Genomic DNA, 14,904 nt, shown 5'->3' with positions numbered 1-14,904 from the left:
CTCCCCATCTCAAGAGCCTTAACTTGATCACATCTGCAAAATCCCTTTTGCCACGTAAGGACACATTCATAGGTTCTAGGGATTAGGACACATCTTTGGAGCCACGATTCATCCTATCACTATTATTATTGTTGCTGTGACGGGACCCACAAGCCTCCTCTTTACAGCTGCTGGGTTCAGGTCACAAGTCTGATCCCAACCAATGCACTTAAGGCTCTAACTTCAAACTGGTACAGGCCCCGCGGGGAAGCATCTGTCTGTAGAGGGGGTCTTCGGAGTTTTACGACAGAGGCAGCCAACAGTGGGTCAGGACTTTCTAATGAGGCTAAGCCCAGAGATGAGCATCGCCATATTTCTCCATTTATGACCTTGACTATCTCAGAGAAGCCAGCAGTGGTGAACACTCAATTCCAGGTTGAGAATATAGCCAGATCTATGTGGATCCGTTCCCAGTTACCAGAAAACGCAGTACTGTAACCCTGGGAGGGTGGGCCAGCAGGGTTGTCTTCATTTGCTTCATTGTCATGGGGTATCTCTTTTCTCCCCAAATCGGGGACTGACTCACGTACATTAATTTTCAGCATTCCATAATCCCCACTTAACGTCCCTGAGATTCAGATCCCATTTTGAAGCTTACTCATTTCCATCTAAAACAGGATGTTGTTGCTTTAAAAATCATATTCATTTTATGGAACTCGTTAAGCATACAGCAAATTAAGAGCAAACAACATTATTTTCCAGTTAAATTTGCAAAGGGATAATCTAAATGAATTACTCGTATTCCTGATTAATTTTTAGTGGAAGTAATGAGGAGGTTGTAAATGGAAAAACATGTGCATATAGAACCTGCCTTTCAAGCACAAAGCAATTTATGCTAATTGATGGCTTTACCAGTAAGGTAATCTTGGAAAAACTCCTTCAGATGCTTAAAGGCATCTAATGGGACAGCTAAACAATTTTAATGCAATGACATGTTGCCCTGTAAAGTTCCAAGTGACTTGAATTCTACTTTACAGCCATCTGTCTGCCTGCCTATCTATCTATCTATCTATCTACCTACCTACCTACCTACCTATCCATCCATCCATCCATCCATCCATTCATCCATCCATCCATCCATCTCTATAGCAATATCCAGAATTGGTAAGCATATGGGGAAATGAATACCAAGACTGCATTAGTTAAAAAAATATTTTGAAATCGGTGGGGAGAAAATCAAGAGAATATTTCATGATGTGTGCAAATTACACAAAATTTGAATTTCAGTGTCCATGAATAAAGTTGCTTTGCAGCCAAGTCATGTCCACTGGATTATGTTTTTACCTATGGTTCCTTCTGCACAACAAGGGGCAGAGTTAAGTAGTTGCAACAGAGACCATCTTACTCCACAAAGCCTAAAGTATTTACTGGTTGGCCCTTTACAGAACGTTTTGCTGATCTCTGCTCTAAAATCCCAGACCACTGCATGAACAAGTCATTTGGGAATAATCTGAGGCTGCTCTGGGACAGATCATATTTCTGGCATGATTTTCCCCCCTCTTTAAATCCAACCACTCCACATGTTTAAATCATAAATTTTCAAACTACCCTAATCTTACCATGCCAACCCAGTTCCTTTTGGTTTTGCAGATTTCCTTCCAGATGTGAAGCTTTATGCATGTATTTGCAGCCACGATGCATGATTTGCGTTATTTAACTGTTATGCGTTAAGATTTCAATCCTAACTCTCTGTGCAAGTCACAGTCCCTAGCACAATGCAATGAACAGCGGAGGTATTCCCAGAGAGCTATACACTCATGTGTATTTGTGTTTGTGCTGTCTTTATATATCAATGTCCACGAAGGTTGATCAACCAGAGATGGGAGATGCATGGCTCTGGGCAGGATGGAGTCTCTGGACAGGTTTCCCTTGGCCCACAAAGTATTACTGTTTTGTTGCTGGTTTTAACTAGAATTCATTTCCAACAGTTACAAACTACAAGATATTATATACAGACTCAAATCCTTGGCTTCTCTGGAAAAAATCAAGAGCCCAGTACATGGAGCCCACAGTCTCATCAACAGTCTTCAAGACTTGGGCTTTTGACATTTCACCCCTCACCCCTCTTCTCTCTGGCCCCTGTTACCAATTGAAATGATAATGTCTGGTACAGCTATAAATATATATCTGTAGGTAGATCATCTATATAGTTGTGTCCACAGATATCCATATGCATCCAAATTGATTCTGATGAACATACTCATGACAGTGGACTAATGATGATGTCCCCTCCCCAAATTCATATATTGAAATTTTAACCTCCAAGGTCATGGGGTTAGCAGGTGGGGCCTTTGGGAGGACATTATGTCATGAGGGCAGAACCCTGACAATTGGGATTAGTGCCCTCATGAAAGAGACCCCAGAGAGCTCCCTTGCCCCATCCATCAGTGAGACAGAAAAGGTAGCCATCTATGAACCAGGAAGGTGGTACCACCAGACACTGAGTAGGCCAGCACCTTGATCTTGGACTTCCAAGCCTCCCAGTGAGAAATAAATAAATTTCTATTGTTGATAAGCCACCCAGTTCTATGGTATTTGCTGTAAGAGCCCAAACTGATGAAGACACACACAAGTAATAATCGAGGCACAAAGTAGATAAACAGGGATGTCCAGTTACTGTGCTGCCAGCTGGCTCTTGAGGCTTTGCAAGGATGTTATTAAATCCAAGTAATACACTGTTGAGTACAGGAGAAAGCCATCTGCTCAAATAATGCAGGCCATATTTTCAGCATAAAGATTCTAAGATTGCATTCTACAAGGGTATGCACTGGGTCATAAGGAAGACATTCCAGACGTACCATTGAATTTTTCACGCTTTGGAGCAAGCGATCGTGCTGCTCAGCTATTGCCAAGGCAGCAGAGTGGACCTTCTGGTAGATGGCCTCCCCATCTCGCGTTTGAAAGATAAACAGCCCTTCCCCAGTTTCACACATCCTGTGAAAACAAAAACAAAAAGCTTTTGAAAATCCAGCTCCAAGAACTTCCATGCACGGAGGACCTAGAATACTCCATGAAACCAGACCCCTTTATTTCATATGAGTTCAGGATTCTTGTCCACATTTACTAAACGAAGTTAACTAGAATCAAAATTTCCAATTAGTTGTTGTTAATATGGGCAGGAAACCATTCATTCTAGGCTAACATAGTGCTGATTTTTTTTTTTTTTTTTTTTGTCAAGAAGCAAAGATTAATAAAAAGCTGTTTCTTGATTCTTAGTATAATCCCAGTACTCTGGCTTCCCACTTTCAAAGAGGCACCTGAGCAAAACTGTGTTTTCATGACTGCCCATGAATCAGAAGCTCATCAGAGACTATGTCATCCAGCACAGAGGTGGAAGAAGGATTCTATGACTCCCAGATTCTGTTCTTTCCTCAGAGACAAAGGCTTTAAGGATTCTTTCATTTCCAAAATCAATCTGGATTCCCTTTTTTTTTTTTTCCACTTTATCCACTGACTTTTACCTTGGACACTTTTCCAGCAGCCAAAGTGGTCCCAAATGCCCCAACACTCTTTCCTCGTGGCCTTATGCTAACAGAAGCCAGCAGATGGAAACCCAGAGCCCAGAGAAGGTAAAATAATGAGTTTTAGTTGGGTCTTTCCTACGGCCTTTGTGAAGATAAGGATTCAGACATAAGAACATGGTGGCCATTACAGATACACTTAACAGTGTTGAATTTCCCCAGAATTACTTTGTCTACATGATAAGCCTGTCACTCCAAACCATGATTATGCAATTTAGTCAAGAATCTAGAAGACAATCAGGAGCTCAGAAAGCACTGGGAAATTTACTCATGCCTGCATATAACAAGTCTGTAACAAGGCAGAGTGAAATATGAAGCAAATCAGGATTCCAGACTGCCTGGCTGGGTTGTCCCCTTGCCAGCTTTGCGAGCTGGTACACGTTAGCCTCTCTACACCTGCATTTCCGTTTGTAAAATAAATAGAATGATAGTAACCGTCACCTAAATGTCCTGAAAGTGTTAGACAGGATTTGTGAGTACACAAAGGAAACCTTCACGTCCATTATTCCACTGGTAGGTAAGCTCCATGTAGACGAGATTTGTTCCTGATTTATTCACAGTTCCTCAACCAGTGCTTACAACACGGCTTGCCCTGTATCTGGCGCTCAATAAAGAACTGTAGAATGGCTTGGGAAATAGCAGGTGGTGCCAGGCAAAGGTTTAACGAAGAACTTGACCCTGGCTTCCTTGAGGAAGTTTTATTTAAATTAAGGTTTCACGGAGCCACCCTGGGGAGGGCAGGGCTCTGGCAGAGAAAGCAGGAAGAACAGTCTGGCAAGGAACTGCACACAGAACGCCTTGAGGTGGGACAAAGTTGAGTGACCCAGCACACCAGGGAGACGGTGGCAGGAGGGACAGCCTATGCTCCTGGAGCTCCGGGGGCTTCACTCTGCAGAGTTGCCACCTGAGGGCAACAGTTCCCAGAGGCACGAATGCCCAACTTTGGAAACTGTTCCCTCTCTTTGCCAATGACATTTCACACCAACATCCTGTATGAGAAAAATACTAATGGGATTGTAATTATGAAAACCAAAATAAATGACCTCATGGCAGACAGTATTAAGAAGCGAACTTAAGAGATCAGAATCCAAGTCAGTTCTACATTGCCTCACGGTCAAGATGTATTTTGTGCGTGGGCATGTGTGTGCGTCCCTGTGTGTTTAGAATTTTTGGACACTGTGACAAGCAGGATGTATCTTATACTCAACATGTGTATTTATGGTAATCTTTTCTTCTCTCCACCCCTGCAAAGTGGTTATTAAGTCAATGTTACATTTCACATTTACGATTACATAATATTTGAAAGAATACAGTACTTGTCAGACAAACATAAGGCAAATCATAAGAACAGCAGCAAGGGATGTAAAGGTAAAGACCTGGGATGTTTCTTCCAGGAGTTTACAATTTACTTGGCTAAGTAAGATCTATATAAGTGAATTGGTTCGAGACTAACATCATGGTACAATGAGCCTTAGTGGTCAGAGAAGCAGCTGATAAGCAAAGTATAGTTGGGGAAAGGGGTGGGCGTCGATGTTACATAGTAACAAAGAAAATCAGGAGCCAAAAACTTGAAAGAAATCGATCAGAAGCACCTCACGGAACAGACACAAAATTAGGAGCAAAGCATTGCAGAACGGTGACGTTGATTTGTCCGTGAAAGTGAGGTGAACAAATGGAGTGTGACCCTTTCCCCCCTGTGGCTACAGCGGGCCAGAGACACCATGGTAAGAAAAACAGACACACAGACATACAGAACGAAGTAAAGAGGCTTAACCACATGGGATCTGGTGGCTCCAGCTTGAAGAAAAATCTGGGAAAAGGTCTGTTAGGAGCTTGTAACTTAGAACAGGGGCTCTCTTCAATGGCACTTCGGCAATATTGTATGGCCAGATCACTCTTGGCTGTGGGAACGTCCTGTGTGTTGTAGGATGTTGAGCAGCATCTCTGGTGTCTGCCCACTGGCTGCCAGTAGTATCCTCAAGTTGTGACAACCCAAATTCTCTCTGGACACTGATAAATGTCCCTGAGGTGGCAAAATGTCTCCAGCTGAGAAGCACTGAAATAGACCAAACACAAGGGGTCGAGGGAGCACCGAACTTACAGGTTAGTGGTAGAGAGGTTATACACATAAGGCAGCTTCTGGGTTCAGGGGAGCTGCTGCTTCGCCACAGACGGTATTCAGGTCGAAGCAGAGAGTACACCCCCCGCCTGTGGTCTGTGTGGTCTTGCCCATTCCAGTCACTGGTGCCGCAGCCTAGTGGATCTCAGCTTGAGACGAGGTGGCAGGTGACCCTGCCAGTGTGTGTGTGTGTGTGTGTGTGTGTGTGTGTGTGTGTGTGTTAGCTGGAGACCAGGCAATCGGGGCTGCCTGCTAATGGGATGACTGTCCTGTCCTTTCCTGAGACCAGTGGGGTGTGAAAGAGAAATCAGTGTAAGACCCTACATGATGCATCACTGTTCCGCTCAGGCCGCCGAGCATGCGGCAGCTCTGCGGAATGTCAAGTCATTCTCGCACAACTTTCGGTCGTCAAATCTTTGTGCTGCCTATTTAATACTTTTAAAATCAACTCAGGTTTCTCCTCCCCTAAACAAATGTATTGTCCATGAGCCACCAAATCAATAATCATAAGCCAGTATGCTCCGCCATACATTGAAGGCAGACGTGAAAATGAATGCAATGAAAACAAAACATGTTATTGAACTCTGTCTAGGTCCTCTTGTCAAAGATCTGAATGGGACGTGTGCTCACTTGTTAGTAACACAGGCAAATTAGAAAAGTGTTAGAAGATGTGTTTTAGATGTGCTAGCACCCCACTGAAATGTTTTTTCTATAATTTAATCAAAAGGGTCAAAAAGGTAATTGGGAAGAAAAAGACTTCACTGCTGTGTGAGTCACATTCATTTAGTTATGCCTCTATCACTAAAATCACCCCACATTTGGGGAAATGTGGATGTGCTTCCTGGAGCCCTCCTCGAGGTGGGGTGGGAGAGAGGTAGGGAAGACAGAGTCTCCTCCAGTTCCCTCATATGCTGGAATCATGGTCAAGTATCCTGACCTCTCCAAGTTTCCACGACCTCATATCCCAAATGTGAGTAATAAGATCACCCAAACCTCTGAGGGTACTGGGAAATTATATTTTATCTTTAGCAAAGGATCTTGCATCAAGGTAAGCACTGAACTGGGATTTGTTGTTGTTATTTTAACCCTTTAAAATGTCAAAGCCAATGAGGACGTGGTCCTCAGGGAAAACTTCAGGAGGGAGGGAAAACCGCATTTTTGCCTGGAAGGAAACGCGGGAGACCACATCCCGGAACAGTGGGGAAGCGAGCAAAAGATGCCTGGTGGTGGAAGGTGTGTGGCTGGGGAAGAAAGTCTATGTTTGAGGCTCATGGGCTATGAAAACAGAATAATGCAAACTTCTTCTTTGAGAATGGAAATACGAATTCAGGAATAGGATTCTCCCATTAAGAAAACCAGCAGCTTTCACTAAATAAAAACTACAATGCAAATGACTGGGGGTTTTGTTTCTCCAGCCCCAGTGAAGTAGTATACTGTGTCTGTTCCAGAGTGTTAGCAACAACTTAAATAAAGCTCATCAGAACCATGAGAGACTATGGACTCTGAGAAACAAACTGAGGGTTCTAGAGGGGAGGGGGTGGGAGGATGGGTTAGCCCGGTGATGGGTATTAAGAAGGGCACGTTCTGCATGGAACACTGGGTGTTACACGCAAACAATGAATCATGGAACACTACATCAAAAACTAATGATGTAATGTATGGTGATTAACATAACATAATAAAATAAAATTAAAAAAAAAAAGCTCATCAGCCCAGTGAGCGAGGTGAAGATAAGGTCCCAATTCGGAGGGTGCACTGATTGTCACATGATGTCCTTTCTCCCGTGGCTTCGTTATCGGCATCACCAGACTTCCTAACGGTTCCCTTAAATGTGCACATTAGCACTTTTTAGATTTAAATTCTAACCCCATGTGTATGGACTTGAGAGTTTATGAAAACAAAACAAAACTAAGCTAAACTATCCAAAGTCATAAAACATGGCTCGTGTAAGAGACAGTGCTGATTTATTAATTTTATCTGTTCTTAATCACATAACAGGTAAAGTCAAAGAAACATCCCCTTTTCCCCTTTTGCTTCCCCATGCCCTGACCTAGATCTAGGGCGCCATTTGCCCCTCATTCTTCCTGCTGTAGCGATTGGAAGTGCCTTTCACAATTTCTAAACTCAAACACCATGTGTGGCTTTGCTCATCCCCAGGAGAATGAAAAGTTGGGTTAGCACCAGAGGGAAACCGCTGAACAAGCCTTGACGTTAATATACCCGAAACTGAAGTCCAATCATCCCCACACTGCCCCTCTTACCCCACCCCGGAGTTCCTCCGCAGTTTGAGCTGCTCCTGGAGGATCCTGACTCCTCTCTCTCCCAACTCATGTCCAGCCAGTCAGTACATCCTTTTGGCTTTAGCTTCAAAAGATGTCAGTATCCAAACACTTAAGCCTATGTTCATTGTCACCAACATCCTTGTAGTCATTCTTGTCCTCACTGTGAGCACTACAACATCTTCCTAATTGGTTTTAGCCTGAGAGTCTAGTTAAAAAAAAAAGTGAGACCATGTCACTTCTTTGCTTACCACTTCCTATGTAGTAAAGAATTTAATCTTGTCCAAAAAATCTTGTCTAGCCTTGGCGTTGGCGATTACCTGGGAGATCATTTTTGTTTCCCTTCTTCTGCCCCAGTCATGCCAGCCCAAGTGCCCACCAATGGATGAAATGCATAAAGAAAATGTGGCATATATATATGTGTGTGTGTGTGTATATACACATACACACACACACACACACACACTGTAATATTAGCCATAAAAAAGAAGTAAATCCTGCTATTTGTAACACCATGGATTATTATTAGCGCAGAAGGTCTCGGGGACTCTTTCTCTGAACCTTGCAGTGACCCACCTCTACCTGCCAGTAGCACCCCAACTAAGACTAAAGCCAAATTCTTTACAGTGGTCTTCAAGCCCCACACAGCCTGACCCTGTTGCATCTCTACCTTTACATACATTGCTCCCCCCTCCCTTATTCTGCCCCAGTCATGCCAGCCCATTGGCTCTTCTTTGCACACTCCACATATACCCCCCACCTCGGCACCTTTTCCCCACCTCCTTCTTCTGGCTGGAATGCTCTCCCCCCGGTTCTTCCTGGAGTTTTTGTCAGGCATCACTGACTTGGCAAAGCCAGTCCCACTCACCCTATTTAAAATTTCACTCCCTCCTGTGGCACTTTCTATTGAATGACTTTAGTTTTTGCTGTGGACTTAAACAATCTAACATCTCTTTTACTTTTTAAAATGTCTATTATCGTCTGTATCCCCTTTCCTCTACAGAATGAATTTCAAAAGGGCAGAACACTTGTATGTTTCATTCACTGCTACCGCACTAGGCTCTTAGGGTGCACTCAGCAAACATTTGATGTAAGACGGAAATGACTCATTTTTACTACACCCTCCTAGAATGTGAGGTACCATCACATATAAAGTGGTCACATACACTAGTGGATCATCGCCTGCAGGAAGATGGCTGCACCATACAAATGGCCAACAGGTTCATGAAAATACATCCAGCATCACTAATCATCAGGGAAATCAAAACCACAATAGGATATCACCTCACACCTGTTAGAACGGCTAATATGAAAAACGAGAAGAGATAACAAGTATCAGAGAGCATGTGGAGAAAAGGAAATACTTGTGCACTGTTGGCAGGAATATAAATTGGTACAGCCACGTGGAAAACCGTATGGAGGCTGTTCAAAAAACTAAAAATAGAACTGCCATATGATCCAGCTATTCTACTTCTGGGTATATATTCAAAGAAAATGAAATCACCATCTCAAAGAAATATGTGCACCCCATGTTCACGGCAGCATTATTTACAATAGCCAAAACATGGAAACAGCCAAGTGCCCACCAATGGATGAAATGCATAAAGAAAATGTGGCGTGTGTGTGTGTGTGTGTGTGTGTGTACACACACACTGTAATATTAGCCGTAAAAGAGAAGTAAATCCTGCTATTTTAACACCATGGATAGACCTCGAGGGCATTATGCTAAGTGAAATAAGTCAGACAGAGAAAGAAAAATACCATATGATCTCACTTGTATGTGGAATATAAAAAAGCCAAACTCACAAAATCAGACAGTAGAATGGTGGTACCAAGGACTGGAGGGTGGGGAAAATGAGGAGATGAGCACAGGGCATAAACTTTCAGTTAGAAGGTAAGTTCTGGGGATCTAAGGTACAGCATTGTGACTACAGTGAAAAATACTGTATTGTATACTTCAAAGTTGCTTAAGAGAGTAGAACTTAAATGTTCTCAACCACACACACAAAAATGATAATTATGTGGGGTAGTGAAGGTATTAACTAAACTCACTGTGGTAATCATTTTGCAATATACACATTGTACACTTTAAACTTAAACCATGTTATAAGTCAATGCTACCTCAAGAAAGCTAGAAAAATAAATAAATAAAAAATATACATAAAAATTTTTCTTAAAAATGATGGCCACAAGACAGGATGTACTGACGAGAGGTTTTCCCCAAAGGTCATGAGAAAGTCATCCTTTCCTTTAGGGATTTCACATGTTAAAATCACAACAAGGAGGTAGAAGGGACCTGGCTAAGCTTCTTATGTATGATGTGGCCTTGCCTTGTCTGTGTTCACACCCTCACACCTAGCACAGATCTCTTGAAGATGATTACTAAAAAGCTTACTCCATAGAGTAGAAAGGAGAGCTCTCTCTTCTCTTTCACACCTGCCTCCATTAAAGGAATATTTATAATACGGGTGCATTACCTTTATAATTAAAATTACTCTTGAGATAAATGCTAATGGGGAATCAAAGGCCACATAAATGGCACATCTGTAGTTGGCATTTTCTTGCAAAAGAAAAGAATCACACTTCTAAGCAAGCCCGTATTTTATGCCAATTTCTCCGCTCAACATGGCAGGAAGAATGGAGTACTTTTTGTTTGTCAATTTGCTTCCGATCATTTAATAAGAATGGGTATATGTTTCCTAAAATATTCAGGAATGAGAGATTACTAAGTAGCTTAGAATCAAAAGGAGAAATAGAGAATATTCAACAATTTATGTTAGAAGAGTGGTCCTGTAAACTCATCAATTACAGGGGGAAACAAACAAAAAAAGCCCAAAAAACTTTTCACAAATTTGTGCACTCCCTTTAAGAAAATAATTTGTACATACAATGTCGATTTTCACATATACTTGGCATACCTAAAAGTTTCTCTTAAAATGATGTCAAAAGCACAAAAGAGACTCTCTCTGGCTGGTAAAGAGAAGCCCTCACGCGTGGTAATTATTCAGTACCTTCTGCCAAATGTCACCTGAGCTTCTTTCACTCCTGCAGGTGCTAAACCCAGGGTATTAATTTAAATCAGTCAGGAGGTAAGGCAGAGCCTGACACTGGAGCAAGCTAACTCAGCAGCCAGCTATAAAATTAACAGGGGTACTTACTGGACACCTGCCACCTTTCTTTAAACAATCATATTTCAAGAATGGTTCCAAGGGAGATGTTGGCGCCGTTAGAACCTCATGTCAGTTGGATCTTCCCATAAAAAAAATCAGAGCCCCTGCCAGCCTGATGTGTTTCACTGAAGTTTCAGGGCTTCCAAGTGGAAAGAAACAAACAAAAGACCAGAAAAACCTCAAAGTAAGCAATATGCCTCTCAGCCCACCAGATAAACTAACAGTTCTTGGTCTACAGGGGCTAGGAGTGGCAATTAATCGTGCAACTGCACTTTATTAAAAAGCTTACATTTCAACTCTGGATTTCTTCAAGGAAAAAGAAAACAGAGATATGATCTGATCTGCTTCTATTGGGTGGAGAGGGGGAGAAACAACATCTAGAAGAGTCTAATGACCTATGATCATGATCCTGCTGTCTAGGAGAGACGAGCAATCCTGGCTCTATGCGCCTGTACTTCTAAAAGAATAGGAGGTTCCAGGAACTAAGAAAATTCGTACATTAGCACACATCCAAATGGTTTTAGGGCGCTCTGGTGATGTAAGAACGCTTTCTCTTCCCTAGCTCCGTAGAAGTTAGTGAAGAACTAGGCTCACCTAGTGGAATATGACATTTAGCCTTCCTAGATATCTGCAGGGTTTGGAAGTAAGAAGACCGGAGTGTGACTCCTGAATCCACCACTTCCTAGTCTAATGTCTCTGGACCAGTCATCCAGGTTTCCAAGTTTCCTTTTAAGATGAGAATGATAATATTCCCTACTTTATATGAGGAGTGAATGACTTAAATGAGACCGTGCATGCAAAATGCTTAGTATAGTGACCTTCACGTAGTAACAGCTCCATAAATATCAGTGATTATTTTCAGTGGCTGGCATGCCTGCTGGAACAGAGTTTTGCAACTGGCTAATTGGACCAGATACCTATTTGTCGTGGGAGGTGGTTCTGTGTAGTGTATGTTTAGCAGTATCTCTGGCCCCTCTACCCACTAGACGCCAATGGCATTCCTGTCCAATTGTGACAATCGAAAATGGCTCCAGACATTGCCAAATGTTCCCTGGGACAAACACATCCCTGGTTGAGAACCACTGTTCTGTATCTCTGCACCATTATGAGTGATATGACTAATTACAGTCCAATAGCTGCTTCGCCCTATTTGCTTTGAGCAATTATTAAATGCTGTATTGGACACATTCTGTTAGATTTTCTTTCGTTTTAAACCTTACATCCATCCCTCTTCGATGGCATCGGTACCCTCTTCCTGCTTTGGGAGAACCACCCCACTGTATTTGTACCCTGTGTGCTTTGTGTAAAGTCCCCAGTATAGTACTTGACCCCTAGCGAATGTGATGGTCAATATATGGTAGGAATTTCTCTCTCTTCTATTGGCTGACGGTGTGAGAAGATCCCAAAGCTCTTGGAAGCCACCGTGCGGAGCCAGAGCAAAGCTCTCCTAGAAGAAACAGGACTGAGAGATGAAACCTACGGTCATTTAGACTCTGAATCAAGTCAAGCCTGCTGCCATCTCTACCTCCTTGACCCTCAGTTACGTGAGCCAATGAATTTCTTTCCTGTTGTGTCGGTTTGGTTGATATGACTGTCTACTACATGCCAGGCACTATGGCAGGTTTTTGTGTAGGTCCTTCTTTAATATTCATGGCAATCTTCTGAGGTACATAGTGTATTGTACCCATTTTACAGGTGGCCAATAGAGCTTAGAGAGTTAGGTCATTCCCTCAAGGTCCAAAGCCAGTATGAGAGCTGCAATCTCATTTCATTTCCTCCACAATGCCCATCCAGTTTATTACACATGCCCCGGTGTCAGTCTTGGTGGGGTAGAGTGGGCCCACTGAGCAGGAATAACACTCAGTCTCAATTCTAAACAGAGGCTAAGAGTGAGCAGAACTTTGTCCAAAGTTTTTGGGGGAGATTCCTTGTGTTCTGAAGGGCAATATTGCAAAATCTTTGCAGACGCATGTTGGATGCATGAAAACTATTTGCCTAACTCCTCTTCATTTATTGACATGAGATAGGGAGAAAATTATATTAGTTAATATGAAACTGCTTTGTTTTGAACACATTCAAAAATAGCCAAGGAAAGGGGCGCCTGGGTGGCTCAGTCGTTAAGCGTCTGCCTTCGGCTCGGGTCATGATCCCAGGGTCCTGGGATCGAGCCCCACATCGGGCTTCCTGCTCCGCGGGAAGCCTGCTTCTCCCTCTCCCACTCCCCCTGCTTGTGCTCCCTCTCTCGCTGTGTCTCTCTCTGTCAAATAAATAAAAAATCTTTAAAAAAAAAATAGCCAAGGAAAAAATTATCTTCACTAATAAAGCAAGGCAGATATGAAACCTTCATACTTGAGGGAACACAAATGATCTTATTATCCTGAGCATCTTGATGGTAACTATAAAAATTCATCTTTATTTGAGTTTCAGGCAAAATGTAAAGTAGTAATATTACCTTGTGTTTAACACTGTCTGTATCCTGCAAACTCAAGTCCTACTCCAAAAGTAATCATAATAAAATATCAAAGACACTACTAAGGGGAAGCTCAGCACCCTTTCAGATCATCTGCGTGCATCATCACTGCTGTTATCCACAACAATCCTGCAAGGAAGTTATGACTTGGATAAACTTACAAGGGAAGTTAAACCCTTTGTTCAAAGTCAACCGCTAATAAAGAACAGACATTAAAAACTAAGGCCTCTCTGACTCCTGACTCAGTGCTTCTTCCACCCCACCGTGCTGTCTGAGAAATGAACAAGATCTTAAGAGCACCATCCCGACACTTTCCCTTCTGAGGACTCACTCTCCAGTTAGCACCAGCCCCACAAACTTAACCACTGAATAAGAATGGGATTCAGAAGTAAAGTGTTCGAAGTCCCTACAATATTTGAGACACAACACTGTGGGGTGTGGGTTGGAGGTACTGTAGTCATCTAACAGCTGGAGGTCTTGGACAAAGTACCCTAAAGGTCAGACCATACAAAGTACAAAGTCATGGAACAAAATGCTTTCATTTTCCGAGTCAGCACCTTATGGCTTTTGGTCAAAGGAGTATTTTTGAAATTTACGTCTCCAATATATCCATAATTTTCATCCATTTTTTTTTTACCTGAGCTACTGCAGTATCTCCCCATATGTACATCTGCCACCTCTATTCCATTGTCCACACACACACACACACATACACACACACAAACACACACACCTGCTTAAAAATCTCTATGGTTTCCTATCACACTTAGGAGAAATATCAGTCTTTAAAATAATCTCCTAGATCCTTAGCAGTCTACTAGACTAATATGAATAAATTAAACTTTTGCAAGATGTGAGTAACATTAAAACCTGAAAGATAATGTCAAAAAAAGTTTAATATTAGTCATGAGATACTAGAAAAGTTTACTAAGGTTTTAACTTTCAGAAATTATGATGGAAAGACATATTCTTCCTACTACTATTCCTATAAATCCAAGGAATAATTTAAAAATTTTAATGTTTGAATAAGGGCTACCCAAGATAGGCCCCAAATATCCTGATCAATGCAGAATTCTATTGTGCGTCGATACGAAACACAAGTGGGAGATGATATGAGGCATATAATCAATAGAAAAGTCTACTTCTATCACAAAACATTTTTCATACATAGATTTCACTGGTAATGATTAATACATAAATAATTTCTGAGACCCAAACAGGGAAATATACCCACTTTCCCAAACAAATTCTGATCTTTCTACAGAGATGTTCCCATAAGGATAATAAACAAGTAATTCTGACAAAA

General features: G+C 42.1%; 1 protein-coding gene across 2 annotated transcripts in view; it reads right to left on the bottom strand.

Annotated features, from left to right (window-relative positions):
- DOK5 (docking protein 5) overlaps positions 1-14,904 on the bottom strand; it is a 149,611-nt gene that overhangs the window by 30,628 nt on the left and 104,079 nt on the right. For both annotated transcript variants that reach the window (XM_036070852.2, XM_036070849.2), the window contains exon 6: positions 2,838-2,973. In XM_036070852.2, coding sequence (XP_035926745.1) covers positions 2,838-2,973 — 136 coding nt within the window. The remainder of the gene's footprint in view (positions 1-2,837; positions 2,974-14,904) is intronic.

Source organism: Halichoerus grypus, chromosome 10 (assembly GCF_964656455.1).
Source record: "Halichoerus grypus chromosome 10, mHalGry1.hap1.1, whole genome shotgun sequence".
Lineage (NCBI taxonomy): Eukaryota > Metazoa > Chordata > Mammalia > Carnivora > Phocidae > Halichoerus > Halichoerus grypus.
The sequence above is the reverse complement of the archived record's forward strand: the minus strand, read 5'-3'. Positions and strand labels throughout refer to the sequence as shown.